The sequence below is a fragment of the Galeopterus variegatus genome, unplaced genomic scaffold (genome assembly GCF_000696425.1).
Source record: "Galeopterus variegatus unplaced genomic scaffold, G_variegatus-3.0.2 Scaffold140, whole genome shotgun sequence".
NCBI lineage: Eukaryota > Metazoa > Chordata > Mammalia > Dermoptera > Cynocephalidae > Galeopterus > Galeopterus variegatus.
The window spans coordinates 498754-517378 of record NW_007726251.1 but is presented as its reverse complement, the minus strand read 5'-3'; the positions used below and the strand labels follow the sequence as shown (position 1 = coordinate 517378).

Here is an 18625-nt window from a genome sequence, read left to right as displayed (position 1 = left end):
GGTGCTGACAACACCAAGCCAAGGGTTGAGATCCCCTTACCGGTCATCTTATAAAAAAAAAAGAGTCCCAAAGGCTCTCCCAACAATCAGGAGACTGCATCTGTCCCAGCCCTCATGGCCAGGCCGGATGCAGAGGAAAGGGATGGACAGCAAGAAATGGTGCCTGGAACCCAGAGCAGCCAAGGATAGGATGCTGTTCCTCCCACCAATCTTAGTGTGACATTTCCAGAGAACAAGGAACCAAGGGCTGATGAGTTCATGGGCACCTCACTCCGGACTCCAGTGCACATGGCAAGCAGAAAGTCCAGCCACCAGCAGCCACAGAAGACACTTGGCAGCAAAGCAGCAGGGAGCTGGCCCTCCACATTGGGGCGGCGTTCTCTCCTCCTCAGTGGGAAGGACAGCACAGCTTTGATGGTCTGCTCCGCCCCCGGTAACATCCCAAGGTGGGGTCAGCACTCTCAGCCCTCGAGACCCTCTTGGAGGTCAGAGTTTTTGACAGATCTGAGAAACCCAAACCAAATCCAATGTAAAAAAAATGCCAGAAATATTACTTAGCCCTGGGTTATTTCTTAGAGTTTATGACACTCAGCTGTCCACAGTTACATGGTCTATATTCCATAGGGACATGGGCAAATGTACCCTCACATGCACACACTCACACCCACCCTCTTTTACACTCATCCTCCCTCATGCTGCACACTCAGGGAATGCGCCTGAGAGATTCTGTCCCCTCTGTACGTGCTGCAGACATAGCTATGGCACTCTCTAGTGCTGGATTAAATTCCAGATTCGCTCCCAGAGCTCGGTCCTGGCAGGCAGCAGAATTCTTCAGGCATCTCAGGCAGCTTCCTGCACAGGTAGAAGGGTCCAGAGACTGGCTCCACAGCTGGCTGTCCTTAGGCGGTTCCTGGACCCAACCTGGAGTCCTTGCCGTGGCCTCAAAAGTCCCATGATTCCATCCACCTTAGTCCTGCCATTGGACTTTGGGGGTCCTGGGATAGGGGTCCAACCATCCCATAAGCCAGAGGGTGGAAGAGGTAGAAGCTATGAGAGAGAATCCAGAGGGAGACAGTTGGCATCCCAGAGCCTCAGGTGAGGAGCTTTGCATTCAGTTCCTCCTGCTGGAGCTCATCAGTATCCTCCACCTACAGAACCCATCCTCTTTCACTACCATGTCTGTTTGAGTTTGCCATTTGGGCCTACTGTAGACCAAGAGCTTAGTAGACATAGACTTAATGACAACAAAGGACAGGACTCTTCCCAAGAGGCCCAGGAGAAGGACCCGTCTAGGCGTCTGGTCATGGGCCATTTGGCCCAGAGTGTCGGTTAAAATGTGCATTTAACCCTCTTAGACAGAGGGTCACAGGTCCCAGGTCACAGGATCCACCACAAAGGCCAGTGATTCTCAACAGGGGATCTGTGAGACTTGCCAGAAGTGGGGGAAAGAGAAGGGGTTTTCCAAACAATACTCTTCTTCCAATGATTCTGAGTCACACCACTCCTCCCCATCTCCACTCTTCCCACTCTCTCCCTCACCCCACTAAGAGCCGTTCTGTTAGGGGACTACTGTGACTAAAGCGGGTGCCCGTCCAGGTGTGCTGCGATGGTACAAAAGCTGGCAACCACTGGCAAAGAAGGGAATACAAAGAGTTAGCCCCCCACTTCTCCTCCCTGGCTGCACATTAGGGTCACCTGGGGGGCTCTGAAAACTGTGGCTGACTGGGCCACACTTGCATCCTAATCAATCAGAGCCTCTGGGGATGGGGCTCAGGCACCAGTACACTTTAAAAGCACTCTAGGGGATTCCCAAGGGATGAAGCACAACTGAGTCCATGTTGGGGGGACATGCAAGATGCAGGGGGATGCTCACCTGTAAGCAGTTCCCAGGAGCAGGCTCAGGATTCCCAGCACGTGTATGCCCCTGGCCAGGGAAAAGGAAGCTAAGCCCCAGGCACAGAGCCGCAGGAGGGTGTCCCACAAAATGCCTAGTGGAGAGAAGAGAAACCTAGCACCAGCCTGTCAGAGAATGACTTCTGGGGATACAGTAGAAAGGAGCCGTCCCAAGTCAGAGAGCAGAGATTCACCCTGAGCACTGTGCTCCATGGGCCTCACCTACCCCACCCGCCCTCTGCTTCATCTCCAAGCCCAGGTGGGGAGTGCTGACCTGTCAACATGCTGGAGAAGAGCATGGCTGGGAAGTAGTGGTGGAAGTAGAGGATCCGGCCCATGAAGAAGAATGGGAAGTAATGGAGCATCCAGCCAAGCAGGACCTGACCACCTCCTCGCAGCAGGACCTGGGACAGCCCTGGGCCCCAAGAAGCACAGCCCCAGTCAGAAGACAGGGAGGAGGGAGCAGAGATCCTGGGCTCTAGTCCAGCTTTGCCCCTTCTTTGCTGAGTGACTTTGAATAAGTCACATCACCTCACAGAGCCTTCCTTCCCTCATCTGGACTAACATAAACCCTAAGGCAACTGGAAGAAAAGAGGAGCAACTAAGTCTTGAGAGCCCTGGACAATACCTGGCCTGGTAAGGTCTCGGCACCAATGGCAGGTGCACTGACTATCAGTAGGACGCCTGATGCTGGTGTCTAGGCAAGAGGCAGTCCAGCCTCTAACCAAACCATAATCCTACACACCTACAGCTTCCCTCCCTACCTCCACTTCCCACATCTTTGCTGCCACACAGATCTTTGCAGCAGCAGACAGGGACAAAGATGAGGTCAGAGATGAGGATGGAGGGGAGAGTGAAGGGGTGTCTAGGTTCAGACAGAGAGCTGCAGAGACAGAAAGGGCCTGTGTTAATATCTCAGCTGCTGGGGTCAATGGCCTGGCAGCTGAAGTTACCAGGAGCAGCTCAATGATAGGAACCCACTGCTGTGCCCTGGAGGCTCCTCTCTATCCCACTAGAGGACAGGGCCATGGAACAGGGAGGGGGCAGGAGAGAAAAGGTAGACAGTTCTGTATATAGCATAGCAGTTAAAGAGAAGGCTCTGAAGTCAGACTGCTTGGGTTTGAGCCTCAGCTCTATCACTTACTAACTATATGTCCTAAGTTAAGTTTCTTAATCTCATTGTGCCTTGGTTTCCTAATCCATAAAATGGGGTAGTAATACCCTACCCTATGTGGTCACTAGGAGGATGCAGAGTAGTTAATCCAGCACTGGGTATCTGGTGACTGTTAGCTTTCAAAAGCAAAGCGGAAAGGACAGCTTGGGGTGGTGAAGGCAAAAGATGCACCATCAGCAGGTAGGCCCTTCCCTGGAGTGTGGGCATCCTGCCAGTTGCTAGGTTGGGGGAGGGAGAGCCCAGGGGACCTGACCTTCAACCTCCGCTGGCAGCTGGGCCCCTCTCTGCATAGCTATAGCAATGATGCTCCCTGAGAGGAGGTAGAGGACAATGCTCAACAGATTCAGCCACCAAACCACCTGCATGGAAATGAGAACAGGAGGATGAGAGGAAAGCAGCAGCTCTCCACAGGCAAGTGCTAGAGGGCCTAAGCTGGGAATGGCCGGGCACTCACCGGGTTGCCTAGCAGATAGACTCGGAAATCCGTGTCATTGATCCCTGAGAAGCGCAGGCCCTGTGGAACAGAGGACACCCTGCTGATCTGGGGCCCACCTCATCCCCAGCCACACCCATTCTAGGGGAAGGAAGACTGGCCACCTTTCACAGACAGGAAGCCTGGACAGGAAGTTCAAGAACAAGCAAATTCTACATGAGCTCTCTGGGAAAGGCAGGGTCAGACTCAGGCCAGAAAACAAAGCTCCTTCTCTTGGCCAAAGCATCCCAGGAGAGGCCTCACCCTGCCACCCCAGCACATCTCACCCCCACCAAGTCTCAATGGTCTCCTCCTTGGCTCCATTTCCCGGGAGGAGCTCTAGCCTCACCCCTACCTGATAGTTGATAGGCCAATGCCAGGGCTTGGATGTGAACTCGTTGTCCTTGGGTTTGAGGCCATTGTTCCCCTGCAGGAAAGTGGCAAAGAAAAGCGAGTCAAGACAGAGATCTAGAGGCTGTCAGAAATGTGAGGCACATTCGGCCAAGTGTCAAGGGGAACCCTCTCTGTTCTCACTCCCTTGCAGGGAAGAATCAGGTGCTCCTTTCTCAGCCACTGTCCATCTGCCTACAAGTGCCTTATTTCTTCCAAACAAACCAGCCTCCATTTCCCATCAGAGCTAGTCCCTTCACACCCTCTATGTTAGAAAGAAGACAAAGAGGAATGAGGGACTTGTTTCCAATGGCACAATATAGATGACTGGCCGGTTGGCTTATTGGTTAGAACATGGTATTATAACACCAAGGTCAAAGGGTTCAGATCCCCATACACGCCAGCCCCCCCCCTCCAAAAAACAATGGGCACAAAATATGTTCCCATCTGCTGAGCCAAGGACAGAGTATCAAGAGGGTGGGGGTTGGGGGTATATAAAATCAGAGTTTACTTATTTGTTCCCTGCAGAGGCCAGTTTCAAACATAAATGCAGAAAAGTCTGATAGGTTGCTGGACATGGAAAAGGTTACTTTAGCCTACTGTTTCTGAACTTTGTCCCCCACCCTCACCCTGGGCCTTTTTAGACTTTTGTTTCCTGAACGACTTCCATGACATTTTTATACCATAGCTATACTGCGTTTCTGTTTATATATTATATGAATACCTGTGCTTTACACATAAAGAAAGTGAGTTTTTTTGCCCTCCAAGAACGTATTTCTTGTTGAAATCACTCCCAACACATGCTTTAGCCTGAAGGACCCAGACTCATCCCCTCTACTCCAGCAGCCAAGAATATTCTACATAGTAAAATCAGGGCTTTGCTAAAAAAGTAAGGACCAAGGTCCAAATCCTGGATACTAACCACCAGCACTGGGGTCAGCTTCATTATCAGAACAAACTAAGAAGGCATTTCCACAGAAGGGGAGTCAGGTGCTATGAGTTAGATCAGAGTTTCTCAATCTTCACACTATTGACATTTTGGGCTGGATAAGTCTCTGTTGTAGGGACTGTCCTGTGCATTGTAGGATGTTTATCATCCCTGGCCTCTACTCACTGGATGCCATTAGCATCCTCACCCCCTAACCCTCAAGTTATACCACCAAAATTTTCTTCAGATATCACCAAATATCCCTTGGGAGGCAAAATTGCCCTCAATTGAGAATCACTGGTCTAACCCAAAAAAGATCCAGAAGGTCTGGTTCAGTGGGTTGCTACCAGTACCTTACTAATCCAACTATCAAAGGGTTGAGTACAGTTTTCAGGCCTCTGTATGTTGGCTGGGTTGCTCCCCAGTGGTCAAAATGCCATGGGGGTAGGGGGGAGAGTCAGATGCAAAGGAGCCAGCTGCACAGCCCCTGAATCACTGTGGCCATCTGAAGGGCCTAAGGATGAGAAATGAATCATTCCAGATGCCAGAGCAGCTGCTGAGGAAAATCAATTCCTTCAGACCAGTACAGTTCAGTCCCAAACTCAGGGACTCCAGCCAGAACTATAACAAGCCAAGGGAATCCTATTCACTACATTAAACTCTGAGAATCCAGCTTCTTTACTAAACCAAGAGATGGAAGGAAGGGAAAGTCCATAACCATTATAGGCATACATATTTGTAAGTTATTCTCTATGCTTGAAATCTAGATGGGCTCATTCCAGCTAACCTTATCAGGCAAGCCAGCCTTCTCTGTCACCCAGCTGGCAGAAGAGCCCTTCCTCAACAGTTTCTGTAGTCTGGACTCTTATTTTGATCTCTCTCCTCTCCCTGACTCTCCATCAGTTAAATAAGAAAGCTCCCTTACTTCCCTTTTCTTATTTGACTCTACTTCTTAGATAATGAAAGAAGAAATAAAACTTTTTGGATCTAGTCTTAAAATTCTACACAGACCCAGAACGATACTCTGACAGGTACAAACTCAAAAGAGCTATGTCATCAGGCCACAACAATAGCTACGAGCAGAGAGTCAGAGAAGTGACCCAGAGATTGCTTAATGTCAACTCGTCACCTCCCAATGTGCAAAAATAACAAAACTTAAATTTTTAAAATTTTATCTGGTGAAATAAGTCATCTATATTTACTGAGTACTGCTTATATGATCACTTCCAGGAAAGTCCACTTGATAGTAGCTTACCAGGGGAAAAGTAATAACTGCTACACCTTCCCGCACTCCTGTGAATGGAGTGAAAAATCACATACCTGGCTTGAGATACAATGGTTTTTAAATATCATTCCTGCAGAACATAGGTTTTCCACAAGCCCACTAAACACTGAAACTGCAGCATGGGTTCCCCAATTCATAGGGGGAAATTTAAACTAGTGAGTAAAATTTTCTTAAAGATTTCCTCTCTCAATTTTTCTTACACCTTTGATGCTACAACTACTGTCAGCTACTTAAGATATAGAATGCAAATAATGAATCTTAGAAAACCTTAAAAAAGAACCAACCATGCCCCCTAAGCAGTTTCTGTACAGGAATATGAGTGGGCTCATGGTTGGGATTTTATGCTGCATATAAATTACACACTCAAAGTAGCTATTAATCCTAACTGATCCTAATTTCATATGATGGAATGAACTATCAGTGTCTCATCATCTTCAACCAAGAGCACTATGACTTTCAGGGGCTCTTCCACTTAACAGATTTGAAAATCACTTTGAGGAAAAGGAGTGTGGGAGTAACTAGCACTGACTCTGAAAGCCAGCCAGCCTTGCTCTGAAGCCTGGATCCACCTCTTACGCTAAGCTGTGTGACCCTGGGCAAGTTGCTTAACCTCTGTGTGCCTCAGATCCCTTATCTGTAAACTGGGAATGACAATCTCCATAGGACTGTAATAGTATTAAACAAGTTAGTATACAGTGCTTAGAGTAGTATCCGGCACATAAGAGCATGAGTGTTCACTGGCATCATCATCATCACCACCACTACCACCACCACCATCATCTCCATTCTATGATAAGGGAAATATCTTTGAAGATCAAGTAAACCAGTAAGTGAAGACACTTTCAAAGCCCTCCAAGGAGGCAGTGGATCTATATTGCGGCTATTGATTTGTGATCCAAACTTGTGGCTGCCCAAGTGCTCTCAGAGAAGCCATGGAATGAGAAGGGGCTGCAGTACCCGGATCATGACCATGTGGGACTCCAGCAAGATCTCAGGAAAACTGGGCTGCAGCACATTCAGGCTGATGTCTGGCACTACGGAAAAAAAAACAGCAGGAGAAAGCTTTGTCACACATTCTCTCCTCAAAGTCTGTCTGTCCATGGTATCCATATTCCCACCAGAGTCCAACTGTAGTCTTCCTGACAAGTAGGTGAGAGTGTTGAGGGTGGGTTATTTAGTATGTTAAGCCCTCATCAGGCATTCTGAGAAACACAGAGGAAAAAGACGACAAGGCTTCCCCCCTTGGTCCTCCAACAGTCCTTGGCACCATCATCCTTCAACATGGCACTGGCTCAAATGCTGCTGTGAGGACACAGACCAAGTCTATCTCACTCACCACTACAGCCACAGGGCCCCACATGGTTCCTGGCATACTCAATAAAGAGTTGTTTAAATTAGTTAATTAGGTGGTAAGAAGAACAAAATGGAAAGCATGGAGAGAAGGAGAAATCAAGCAAAAGCTTAAAGGGGGTAGATCAGGAAAACAAATGATGAATCTAAAGACTCACTGAGTTGAAATTGACACTGAAGTGGAAATGTCACACTGGAGTCTGACAGTAGGAGTGTGGGGATCAGATCAAGGCTGTGGTCTTGCTTGATGTAAAAGTGTTGGCTGGATGTTGGGGAGAGGAGGAACTCTACACAGGCGCATAAAGGGAAAGCACCAGCCGGCTCCAAAGCCTAGATGGTGAGGAGGTACCCATGGTGCAGGGGATAAAAGAGCACAAAGAGATGAAACAGATGGACCTGCAGATGGTCATTGGTCACTTTAGGGAGTGGAATTTAAGGATGAATTAGATGAGAAAAAAAGGAGCTAGCTATGTAGATACAGACAATGCATATGAAGAGATTAGGCTTAAAAAACGTAGAAAATGGCACTGATAAGATGAAGTGACAGCAGAGTCTATGAAGGTTTATTTTTCTAAGGTAAGAGTTTCTTAAAAATGTTCAGACCCAGCCCAAGAAATGACCTCACTCACATTTGGGATTGATATGGTCCTCCACATTCCAGATGGAGTTGAGGGTTTCTTTTAGGTACGGAGTGCAAGTAACTTCCAACTGCTCCCAGCCCCTGTGAAAAGAGGTCATGGATATCTCTTGGAAGACCTGAAATCCAACAAAGTAGCCCTGTCTATTGCTCTTAAATCTGTGGAACCCCTCTTCTCAACCTGGTGGCCATTATTTTTTCAACCTTAAACTTTTATATTCCACAACTATCCTAGGAGTAGTCTAGCATATGGCACTTGCATTTTAGAAAGAGACATAGACTCAGAGAGTTATAACCACAAGCCAGATGTACGAATGTTCAAATATTAGAACACATAAAACACCAAAGCTACCCTGGACCTCTGTGCTCCATAATACACCTGATGCCTCTTCTACCTCCACCTACCACTAAGAAAAAGCAAACATGAGGAGAACAATGACCACTGGGAACCATAAGCTTCTCCTACACTCCCTGTAGTGTAAAAGGAAAAGCACAAGCCTCAAATGGGACATCAAAACCCCAGAGACTTACCACTTGGGCAGAACCTTTCCTGAGGAGCCCAGGACACAACCTGTGATCAGATGGATGAAGCGAATTCGACTTCTCAGCACTTTGATCCGGTTTCCAAATTTTCTGTTTACAACCTCAATCCGCCAGAAATCATTTGAGTCTCCTGTCCCATTCTGTCACATAAACCAAGAAAAAAATACAAAGAAAGTGAGATGACTTTAGAGGAAAGGTATCAGAAAGGGAAATGGCCACCCTTTCTGATGCAACCATATTACAACAATCAAAGACCAAATCAGCCTCAATGACTGAGATGGGAAAAGGAACAAGGCAGCCATAGAAATATCCCATGTGATTGACACTGCCCCAGCATGCACTATTACAACCAAAAAAAGGAATATGATTCCTGAAGCCATAAGTCCAATTCTTCACTTTATGGGACTACAGTTTAACCACTAAATAGATGTTTTTTGCCCTTAAACCAAACTCAAAACATCACCATGAGCCCACAGAAATAGATCTGGACCATTTGCATCCATTACTTTGCCATATGAATACTCTCTCATCCAAGCCAGCATGGTCTGGCCTGGATGTTACACTTTGAAAATTAAGACAGTTGTGTCTAATTCTCCTCAGAGATGCCCACGGGAAAAAAGATTAGGAAGCTTAAAGTCTTGGCTATAGTACAATGTGGGATGAGCAAATAGAAAGAGGGTTGGGAAATCCACCTTAAGGAACCCAGAGTTTTTACTGGAAAAAAAACAAAACAAAACACCAAAGGCCTTGGAAGGGAATGTAAATGACAGTCATAATACAGTTTTCCACTAGTTGTTTTTGTCTTCAATTACTTCCCAAGCCATAAGTACTCACAGAGCTTTTACTCTATAAGCTGCGTCTTCCCTGAGGTAGTAAAATAGAAAAGCTACATGGGTAACGTCCCTCTGCAGAACAGGGAAGTGGTCCTTAAAAATAAAGCCAATGAGAATTTGGGATCTGGCAAAAGATAAACTTACATATTCATCTGGGGCCTTACTGTGGTTCCTGGGCTTCTACGTCCAATGTGATTTTAAAAGAGACCCAAATAGTATTCATATTTGACACTTATTAAGTATCAGAACATATAAATGGTATGGTTATTACACAAAGAGAGAGAGAGACAAACAGAGTTCATAGCCTGATTTTCCCACAGCAAGCCAAGCCAAAAAGCTACCAAATGTTAAGAGAGTCCCTGTGCAGCCTCCAATCCTTAGGAACATTCCAGAATTCTGGGGAGGATATGTCCCACCATATGGCCCTGAGTCAAGCCCCGCAACCTTACATCCTGCTCACACCCCAGCTGCTCACTTACTATGCCATAGCCAGTGACCTGATAGTGCTTCCGGGTCAGCGGGGCCTCATGATAGTGACTATGCAAGTTCCGAGACGTCCTAGAAGTTAGAAGAGAGAAGTGCCGTTATCCCAAAGAAAAAAGTTGTGCAATGTTCCGTGCAATGTTCCTTCTTTTACCAAGGATATTCAGAGATATCTGTTAGGATGAGAAAAATTAGAATCTGAACTTTCCAGCATACCAGGAACTTGTTGCCTATTTACCCATAAGAAATATCCAGAGATCTGGAGAAGAGAGAAGAGCCCAAACCAAGACAGACAGATGGTAAGAGCACTGGACCACATGCCAAGAAAAAGGCTAGCTCAGGTGCTGGGGGTGAGGTTGGTGGTTTTCACACATTTGGTAGCTTTGAAGCACTTAGCATGCTTGACTTACGAAGCAGATTTAGGGAGAAAAAAATTAACATTTGTAATCTACATATGCCTGAGATAGATAAACCTCCCCACTCCCACTTACTCTTTCTACTCCCATCATTAATTTTTTTAAAGTGGGGATCTGTGGGGATGAGAGTGATTTAAGTTAGCTTTTCTTAACTATTTATAACAACTCTTACTTTTATCCATAATAAGTAATAAATGTTCATTATAATATTTTTAGAAATTTGCAAAAATAAAATTTATTTATAATAGATAATTTATTAATAGATAAAATTTATTAATAAAACAAATTTTATTTATCAATAAGTAAAATTTGTTTTAAGTACCCATAATCCAACTGACTAGAACAAAACTATCACTAATTACTTTTCTATATAAATACATCCCTGATTTTTTTTTTTTTAAATCTATATCTGATAATTCCACTGTGTGAAATTTTTGCTGGGCTGCTTCTGCTGTCTATTGTTTCTGCTTGTTCTCGTGCAGGATGCCCTATTTCCTTGTGTGCTTTGCTATTTTTGACTGAGTACTATTTGTTGTCACTGAAAAACTACTTATGGGACTGACAACGTTTTTCCCAAAAGAGGATTTGTATTGCTTTTAGCAAGGCACCTAGGAGATATTACCAGTCTAGGATCATGTTCATTTAAATTCATGGCTTAAAAATTTGAAGACCACCCAGGTGACATAAATTTGAGCTTCAAATCCATGTGAGAATCAACTGATAGTTACAACTTCTCAGGAACCAGGGATAGTTCTCTACCCAAGCCCCAAATACTTTGCTCAGTACCAAAGTAACCTTTTCTGGGGATAGGTGGATAGAGCCTTACACTAAGCCTTTAGGGGTTCCAAATTTTGGGGAAGGATCACTTAATATATTTACCACTTTGGGGGAGCCTACAGCTTCGACTTTAAAACCCCTTCTCTCAAGAAGCAGTAAAACAAAAGACCCAAACTCAAGATTGTGGGATCAAGGCAAAAGTGGCTTTAGTGTCTCACTTATTTCTCTGGATTCCCCTTTTCACTTAGATTTTGGCCAGGTAACTCTTTAATATCCTGTCAGGTTTTTTATGCTTCTAAGAAGAAGTTTTTTTATTATTCCAGCACTTTTAACAATTTTCAGTGAGAACATTGGTTAACTAGCTTGCCATAATCTCAGAAACAGACTTCTACACCTTTCTAAAGCTAGCCACTTAAGAAGCAGCTTTGGGGGCCGGCCCGGTGGCGCACTGGATAGTGCGCCGCTTGGGAAGCGCAGTGGCGCTCCCGTCCGAGGGTTCGGATCCCACAAACCGACCGGCTCCCGCTCACTGGCTGAGCGAGGCGCGGGAGCAACACCGAGGCTTGCGATCCCGTTGCCGGTCCCCGGTCCGGTACGGGGGCAACACTAAGGGTTGCGATCCGTTGCCGGACTCGGAAAAAAAAGACAAAAAGCCAAAAAAAAAAAAAAAAAGAAGCAGCTTTGGGCAACTCAAATTTTTTTCTTTTTTCCTCTAGGAAAAGGGAAACTAAAAGATACGCTCAAAGTTCAAAGCTCCCCAAAGCCAAAATAGGCAGGCAACAGCTGGCCTATTTCCATAACTCTAGCACGGCAGCTTTGTTTCACATACTAGAGCCTCACCTCTGACTTCTGTTTATTCTGTTCCTCAAAAGAGTTCCCTACCCTTGGTGCCCATGCCACTCATTTATCCTAAATAGCAAATTTACTTACTCTTTGTGTTCCAGTCTAATGATGTCTCCATGTCTCACGAACTCCACTGGGTATGAAGGGTCTAGGGGATCTGCCAAGAAGAAATAAGCATTGCTATCTGAAATCATGCATTTACTAGGCTATTATCTACTGGGGGCCTACTGGTAAACAGTGTCAGAACCACATGGTGGTACATACTGGAGGAACTAACAGAGTGCTGTGCGGCCTTTAACTGTGCTGAAGGGCCTCTAACTGTCTCAGGGGATTGAAGAAGAGTGTCCCAGAGATAATGCTTGAAAAGACTCTTAAAGGAAAGGGAGAATTTTGTCAGGTGAACAAGTTGGGGAAAGGCACAGAGGTATGAAAGAACAAACCTCATTTAATTGACAGTAAATGGCTTCATAAGGTTAGGATGGTGGCACAGGAAGAAGAGTGGAAACAGGAGATGAGGGCATGAGCAAGTGGGGCCAGAATGCATGTGCCGGGCTAGGAAATGTGGCCTTTATCTAACAGGCACTGAAGCCCCCACTGGCACTTAGACTGGGAAGCTGAATAATAAGATTTTCCTTTTAGTAGTAATAATATAGTCTTCTAAAAATTCATTCCATGCAAATGACCATTTGCCTGGCTCTCCTCAAAATCAAATGTTAAATCCCACAGATTGTGCCAGTGATTATATGCTGAGTGTGAGGTGAAGAAAATGATGAAATGATGAAAGAAAGAGACTACTTCTGTTTCATCTGGATTGTCAAGACCAATCAGGATCTAGAAAGGCAGCGACATGGAAAAGGATCTGGCAGCAATCACAGTAACATGGAATGGATCCTTGCAAATTTCTGTCCCAAACAGTGGACAGGAAAGATAAATTTGCCAGTGCAAATCACTGGCTCTCAAGAGAATTACAGAACTCAACTGCAGAGATGCCCATTCCTACACTGCCTTTTAAGGTCTCTTAAAAAGATTAATTAGCAAGATGACAAATCAAATAAGTCAATAGGGAGAGAAGTTTTACTTCATATGGACTGGGTGGAAGGGGATTTATAGCCATCAAGAACACAAAGACCTTAGTCTATAAAGTTACCACATCCTAAAGCACTTGTAGCTATCTGCCTTCACAAAAACAAATCCTCAGTCCCTCGGGTGAAATGAAACCATCTTAACCTAGAAGCCACAATGTGATAATAGACCAGGGATGTTCAAAGATTTGATTCATGCCCATGTGACTTAGAAGTAAAATTGGTTTTCCCTCATAACTCCTCATTGGAATAGACTGTTATGTTTGGCCTGTTGGATCAAAACACAATCAATACTAGTATTATAAGGGTGTAGAAACAGACCCTGTCCATTGGCGTCACAATTTATGTTACTGAGGAACAGGATGCAAAGACAGTGGTTGTGTATGTCACATTTCTAGCCTAAAACAGCAATAGGAGGAGGTGGGGAAAGGACAAAGAAGGTGAATTTAGATGAGCAGCTGCCTACTTCTCCACAAAGGCTCAGGAGCAGCTGACTTGGGACAGCTAAGTCAGGTAGTGTTTGCTGAGGAGTCACAGAGAATACCTGTGAAAGAGGACCATCAGCAGTGATGACAGGCTTGGAAGGTGAAAGGAAGATGCCCTCTGTTCTCTTCTTAGCTTCAGCAGGAGGCACAGCCTTCAGGTAGCTAGCTGTCTGACCAAGGAAAGGAAGACCTGGATAGAGCTCCTGCTCCTGCCCTAAGCCCTGAGTAGCTTCAGACCTACTTTGCCTAGGCCAGTAAGGGCAGATCAGCAGGCATCGAGTGACGTCCTAGGCACCAGCCTTAACTAGCCCAGTTGCAGGGCTGGCAGACCCTCAGATCTCTAACTGACTACCCCAGGCCAGGAATAAGCAGTGGGCAATCTATGTTATCAAGACATCTTGAGCTGCAGTAGATGTTAGGGTCTGCAAGGCATGGTATGCTCTATGGTAGAGATGAGAGCAGCCGCCAAGGGCCCTCAGTCTGGGCTACTGCCAGCCCCTGGTAGCATGCTCAGGTGATCTCTTCCTTGATTAAGTCTGAGCCATGACCCTGTTCTCTGGCTTCAAAATGACAGCTCTAAGAGTGTGATCTTACCTGTTTGGCTCATTGCTTATCCCCTATGCCTACAACACCACTTGTTGAACACAGTAGGTGCTCAATACATAATTGCTGAAAAGATAACTGAGATCAGTAAAGGTATTGTCAAAAATGCTCAGGACAGCCCATCTCAGTATCATTCTATGGAGGCACGAGAAAAGTTAAGGAGGGTACAGAGTAGATAATAACACAAGAAGCATCCATTCCTTACCACATTACCTGAGTTTGTATTATGTTTCTTGACAATCCACAGGTTGTTGTAGTCCTTGTGCAAATAGGTGGTGACCTAGGCAGGGATGGAGGAAAGAGGAGGTGGGAGGAAGAATAACATCACTATCAGCAGAGCTGGCCAAGGATAATCAACACCAAACCACCACTGCTTAAGTTTCTTTTCAGAATTCCCAGCCACCAACCCAAGGAGCCACATTTAGCAATGGGGCTCAGAAGTAGCACTGGTGAGTGAAATTCTCACCTTCCTTCTGCATTTAGAGGCCTTATCCCTTAAGAGCCTTTTTGATTTGTCTCTTTGTATCTCTGCATCTTGTCCTGAAAGTTCTAGCCTTCTAGAGGGTAGAACCAGGATACTTTGTGTAACAGTCTTCAGTAAACAAAGAGGATTTAATACATACTAAAAAGTAATTAAGAGCCGAGCCCGTGGCGCACTCGGGAGAATGCGGTGCTAGGAGCACAGCAGCGCTCCCGCCACGGGTTCGGATCCTATATGGGGATGACCGGTGCGCTCACAGCGCTCACTGGCTGAGTGCGGTACAGCCGGTCTCCAAAAGGACAAAAAAACCCCAAAAAACTAATAGGTAATTAAGACTATGCTTCCAACTTTCTAAAATGAAAAATTCATGCTGTTATATTTTCTATAATGTGGCCAATGAAACTAAAAAGCTTCATAAATATCTCATTCTAAAGTTTTAACCCACAGCCATTTTGTTGTACACACTGATTTTTAAAAAAATTTATGTGTGTTCACAAGCACACATCTGTAATGCTGCAATTAATCTAACAATAAAAATCTGGAAACAGTCTGAATGCCTAGTAAGAGAGAAATATTACTCTATAGAGATAGTATATACATGGGATAGAATATTACACAGCCACAAAAAATGTTTCAGAGCATTTTTTAGCAGCATGGGAAAGGTTCATGAAATACTGATGCTGAAAATGGCAACCATTTATCACTAGGCACTGGGCAAGTCTTACTTAGTCATTATTAGAGCTTTATACTTAGGTACTATGGTTATCCCCACATTACTTACAAGAAAACAGGTTAAGTCATTTGCTCAAGGTCACAGAACTTAGGAGTTGGGGGAAATGGGATTCAAAGCAGGGCAGCTAACTCTAGTGCTCCCAGGATAGAGACTATATACATACAATCATGCCAATTATGTAAATTAGGATAGAAACATCTGGAAACAACAGAAATATAGGCATCTCTCTTATGAGTTTTTATAACCCTAATTGGATAAAACATGATCAATTTACTTGCAAAGAGGTTTGGAATTAGCATTCAGAAAAAAAATATTTTGTGTGTATTATGGCTGCTTTGTTTGAGAGGCTTTTGCTTTGTTTCTCAGAAAAAAATTAGTGATAACAGTATTAAGAACATACATGAAGCTAAAAAGTGTTGGTGGTCATAGAGAAATTAAAAGTAAGTCCACACTCCTGAAAAAAGCTAGATATAGTTCATCCAGCTTAGATTTGCTCAAGGATGTTTAGATTTTGTTCAGCTCGTGTGTTTACTCTGTGTGTATATATGTGGTAGGGGAGTGTTTTTTGTTTGTTTTTACAAAAGCCATTTTTATTAAAATTCCTATAAGAAAAATTATTTCTTTACTGTGGGTATAGTCCATGGCCCCTTTTTCCCACTGAAACATTTGTTTTCACAATGGAGTTTTTTATAACATGAGGTTTCCAAAAGCACAGGTATCCAATTATAGCAGAATGTTGTACATCGAAGTATTCAGATAAACCCTGATCTTCTGGGATTACGTGTAGCTCTTGTTTTCTTTTTCATACTCTCCCATATTTTCCAATTTTATTTTATAAATGTTATGCTTTGAAAACATTTAAAAATCAAGACCTAGAGACATTAACAAGATATTAAAGTGCAGGGCAGAAATGTCCACTGGAGGTTTTTAGTCCAATTCCCCATTTACTGATGAGGAAACAGGCTGAGAAAGGCTGAGAGATTCAGTCAATGACAGGGCCAGACACTTTTGTCCCTTGGACTAATGCACTCTCTCTATACCACCATCACGGTTTCACAACTCCACACCTGGGCTCCAAGTGTGTAATACTAGCTTAATATGGTCTTTCAGAACTTGGCCTTTCGTCTCCCTTTGCACAGTGTAGATGTTCCTGGTTACCACATCTGTAACTTTACTATCTTCTACATGACACCTGCAGCAAGGTATCACCATAGAATGGCCAGCTGTGGTTTTCTGCCCTGATTAGAATCATCAGGAGAGCTTAAAACCAAAAATGCACAATGCATGGGCCCCACCCTAGATCAATTAAATCAGAATCTCTATGGTGCAGCACAAGCGTCAGAATTTTTTTAAAAGCTCTCCAGTTATTTCTGAAGTGCCAAGGCTGAGAACCACTGGGTCAGTGTTAAGTGATGAGAAACTAATACTAAAACCCAACACCCTGGGTCAACTTTCCAGTGACTAAAAAGGAAATAATAAGAAAGCATTTTGAGAAGCACAATTTTTTGCGAAGTGAAGATAATAGTCATTTTGTAAGAAGAGAAACTTCACTTCCAAGCTTTTCAGTACAATCTGTCCTGCAGTTCCACTTCCTACCTCCCATTTACTCCCTGAGACTTCTGCCCTTCTCATACCTCTGAAACTATCCTTGTCAGAGTTACAGGACTATTTTGCCACTCAAAGGCCTCACCTTCTCTGAAGTCTCTGCAGCACTTGAACTGTTAACCATCTCCTCCACCCAGAGTCCCTCTCTCCCTTGTACTCTCCTCCACACCTCCTCCAACCTCCCTATTCATTCCTTCCTTCTCATCCTCCTCTGTTCGCTCCATTCTGAGAGGCTTTCAACACCGCCTTAAATGTTGGTGTTCCCCAGGATTCCTTCACTCGCCCTCCTCTCTCTGCACACCCTTTCTGGGCAATACCACCCCTCCCACTGTGTGCTAACACCCATATGCTACCCTCTCTCCTGGGATAAGCCCCAAACCTAAAACACACAAAGGAAAATTCTCCCCTCCCACCTCCAAAGCTATTCTTCCCTCTCCATTTCTAATTATGGTGAAATAGCATTATCACACATAGGTCTTGACATCCAAACTACAGATCTGACAACTTTCAGGCCCTGACATTACCCCTGTGAAGTGTTTCCTGAATCAATTCCCACCTCTATCCTCACAGTCTTTGCCCCATTCACCATCCTTTGTCATAACTATCACCTCCTAACTGGTTCCTTACAATCTATCACTTTCTCACCAAAGTTATCTTTCTAATCTAGAGATCTAATCACATCTTGTCATCATTTAATAACTTTCACTGCCTCCCAATGTCTAAGGAACAAAGTCAAATGTACTGTAACACAGTAGATTATGTGGTCCCAATTTGGTCCCACCAACCATTCCACTATCCTGCTTCTCCCTCTCAGGTACCACCCACTACAGCCACACTCCCTAACATGGACACAATGTCACTCACTCATTCAGTGGATACTCTTGTCTAACCCTCATACGTGCACTTTGCATATATTATTCTCATCTAATCCTCACAACAAACTTACGATGGAGAGAGGTACTATTCCTTTTCCCCAACTTAAAGACGAGGATACTGAAGAACAAAAAGGTTAAGAAACTTGTCTAAAGTCATACTCCATATGGAACCAGGATTCAAGCCCATACCATCTAGCCTGGTTCCCAGGTCTGTGCTCATAACTACGTCATTGTACTCATTGTCTATTCTGTACCAGACACTGTGCTAGGCTCTTGAGCCTCCCAGGAGTTAGCAACCAAGCAGCAAAGAAAACAGGAGGAAGTAAGCACTCACGATTCAATATGAAAAGCATTACCCCAGAGGCATGCAGAGGGTGCCAAGAAAGCCTCTCAGAACAGGGGCACCCAACCCAATGCCAGGGAGAGGTGGGTCACAGTGGTCAGAGAAGAACAGCTAAGCTGAAGCCTAAAGAAGCTGGAGTTGTCAGAGGAAAGGGGAGAAGGGTGCGGGAGTAGAAAGAATGTTTCAAGCAGGAGAAAAAGCTTGAGCAAAGGACAGGAAGCAAGAAAGCAAATGGCGGGTTCAGTCACAGCAACAGTGCAGAGTCCAAAGTCCAGGGAACACATCTGATGAGGTGACTCTACAGCAATGCAGGGGTCTTTTATGGCAGAAAATGGAGGAGGAGGAGGGGAGAGGGAGAGAGGGAGAGGGAGAGAGGGAGAGAGGGAGAGGGAGG

General features: G+C 44.8%; 1 protein-coding gene across 1 annotated transcript in view; it reads right to left on the bottom strand.

Moving 5' to 3' along the window:
- Positions 1-550: 550 nt before the first annotated feature.
- POMT2 (protein-O-mannosyltransferase 2) overlaps positions 551-18625 on the bottom strand; it is a 44986-nt gene continuing 26911 nt past the window's right edge. Inside the window, exons 10-21 of the mRNA XM_008590352.1 lie at positions 14408-14474; positions 12112-12181; positions 9985-10063; positions 8661-8812; positions 8122-8213; positions 7100-7176; positions 3895-3966; positions 3522-3581; positions 3321-3426; positions 2168-2308; positions 1874-1988; positions 551-1047 (exon numbers count right to left, since the gene is read on the bottom strand). Of these exons, the coding sequence (XP_008588574.1) occupies positions 942-1047; positions 1874-1988; positions 2168-2308; positions 3321-3426; positions 3522-3581; positions 3895-3966; positions 7100-7176; positions 8122-8213; positions 8661-8812; positions 9985-10063; positions 12112-12181; positions 14408-14474 (1137 nt within the window). The 3' untranslated portion in view covers positions 551-941. The remainder of the gene's footprint in view (positions 1048-1873; positions 1989-2167; positions 2309-3320; positions 3427-3521; positions 3582-3894; positions 3967-7099; positions 7177-8121; positions 8214-8660; positions 8813-9984; positions 10064-12111; positions 12182-14407; positions 14475-18625) is intronic.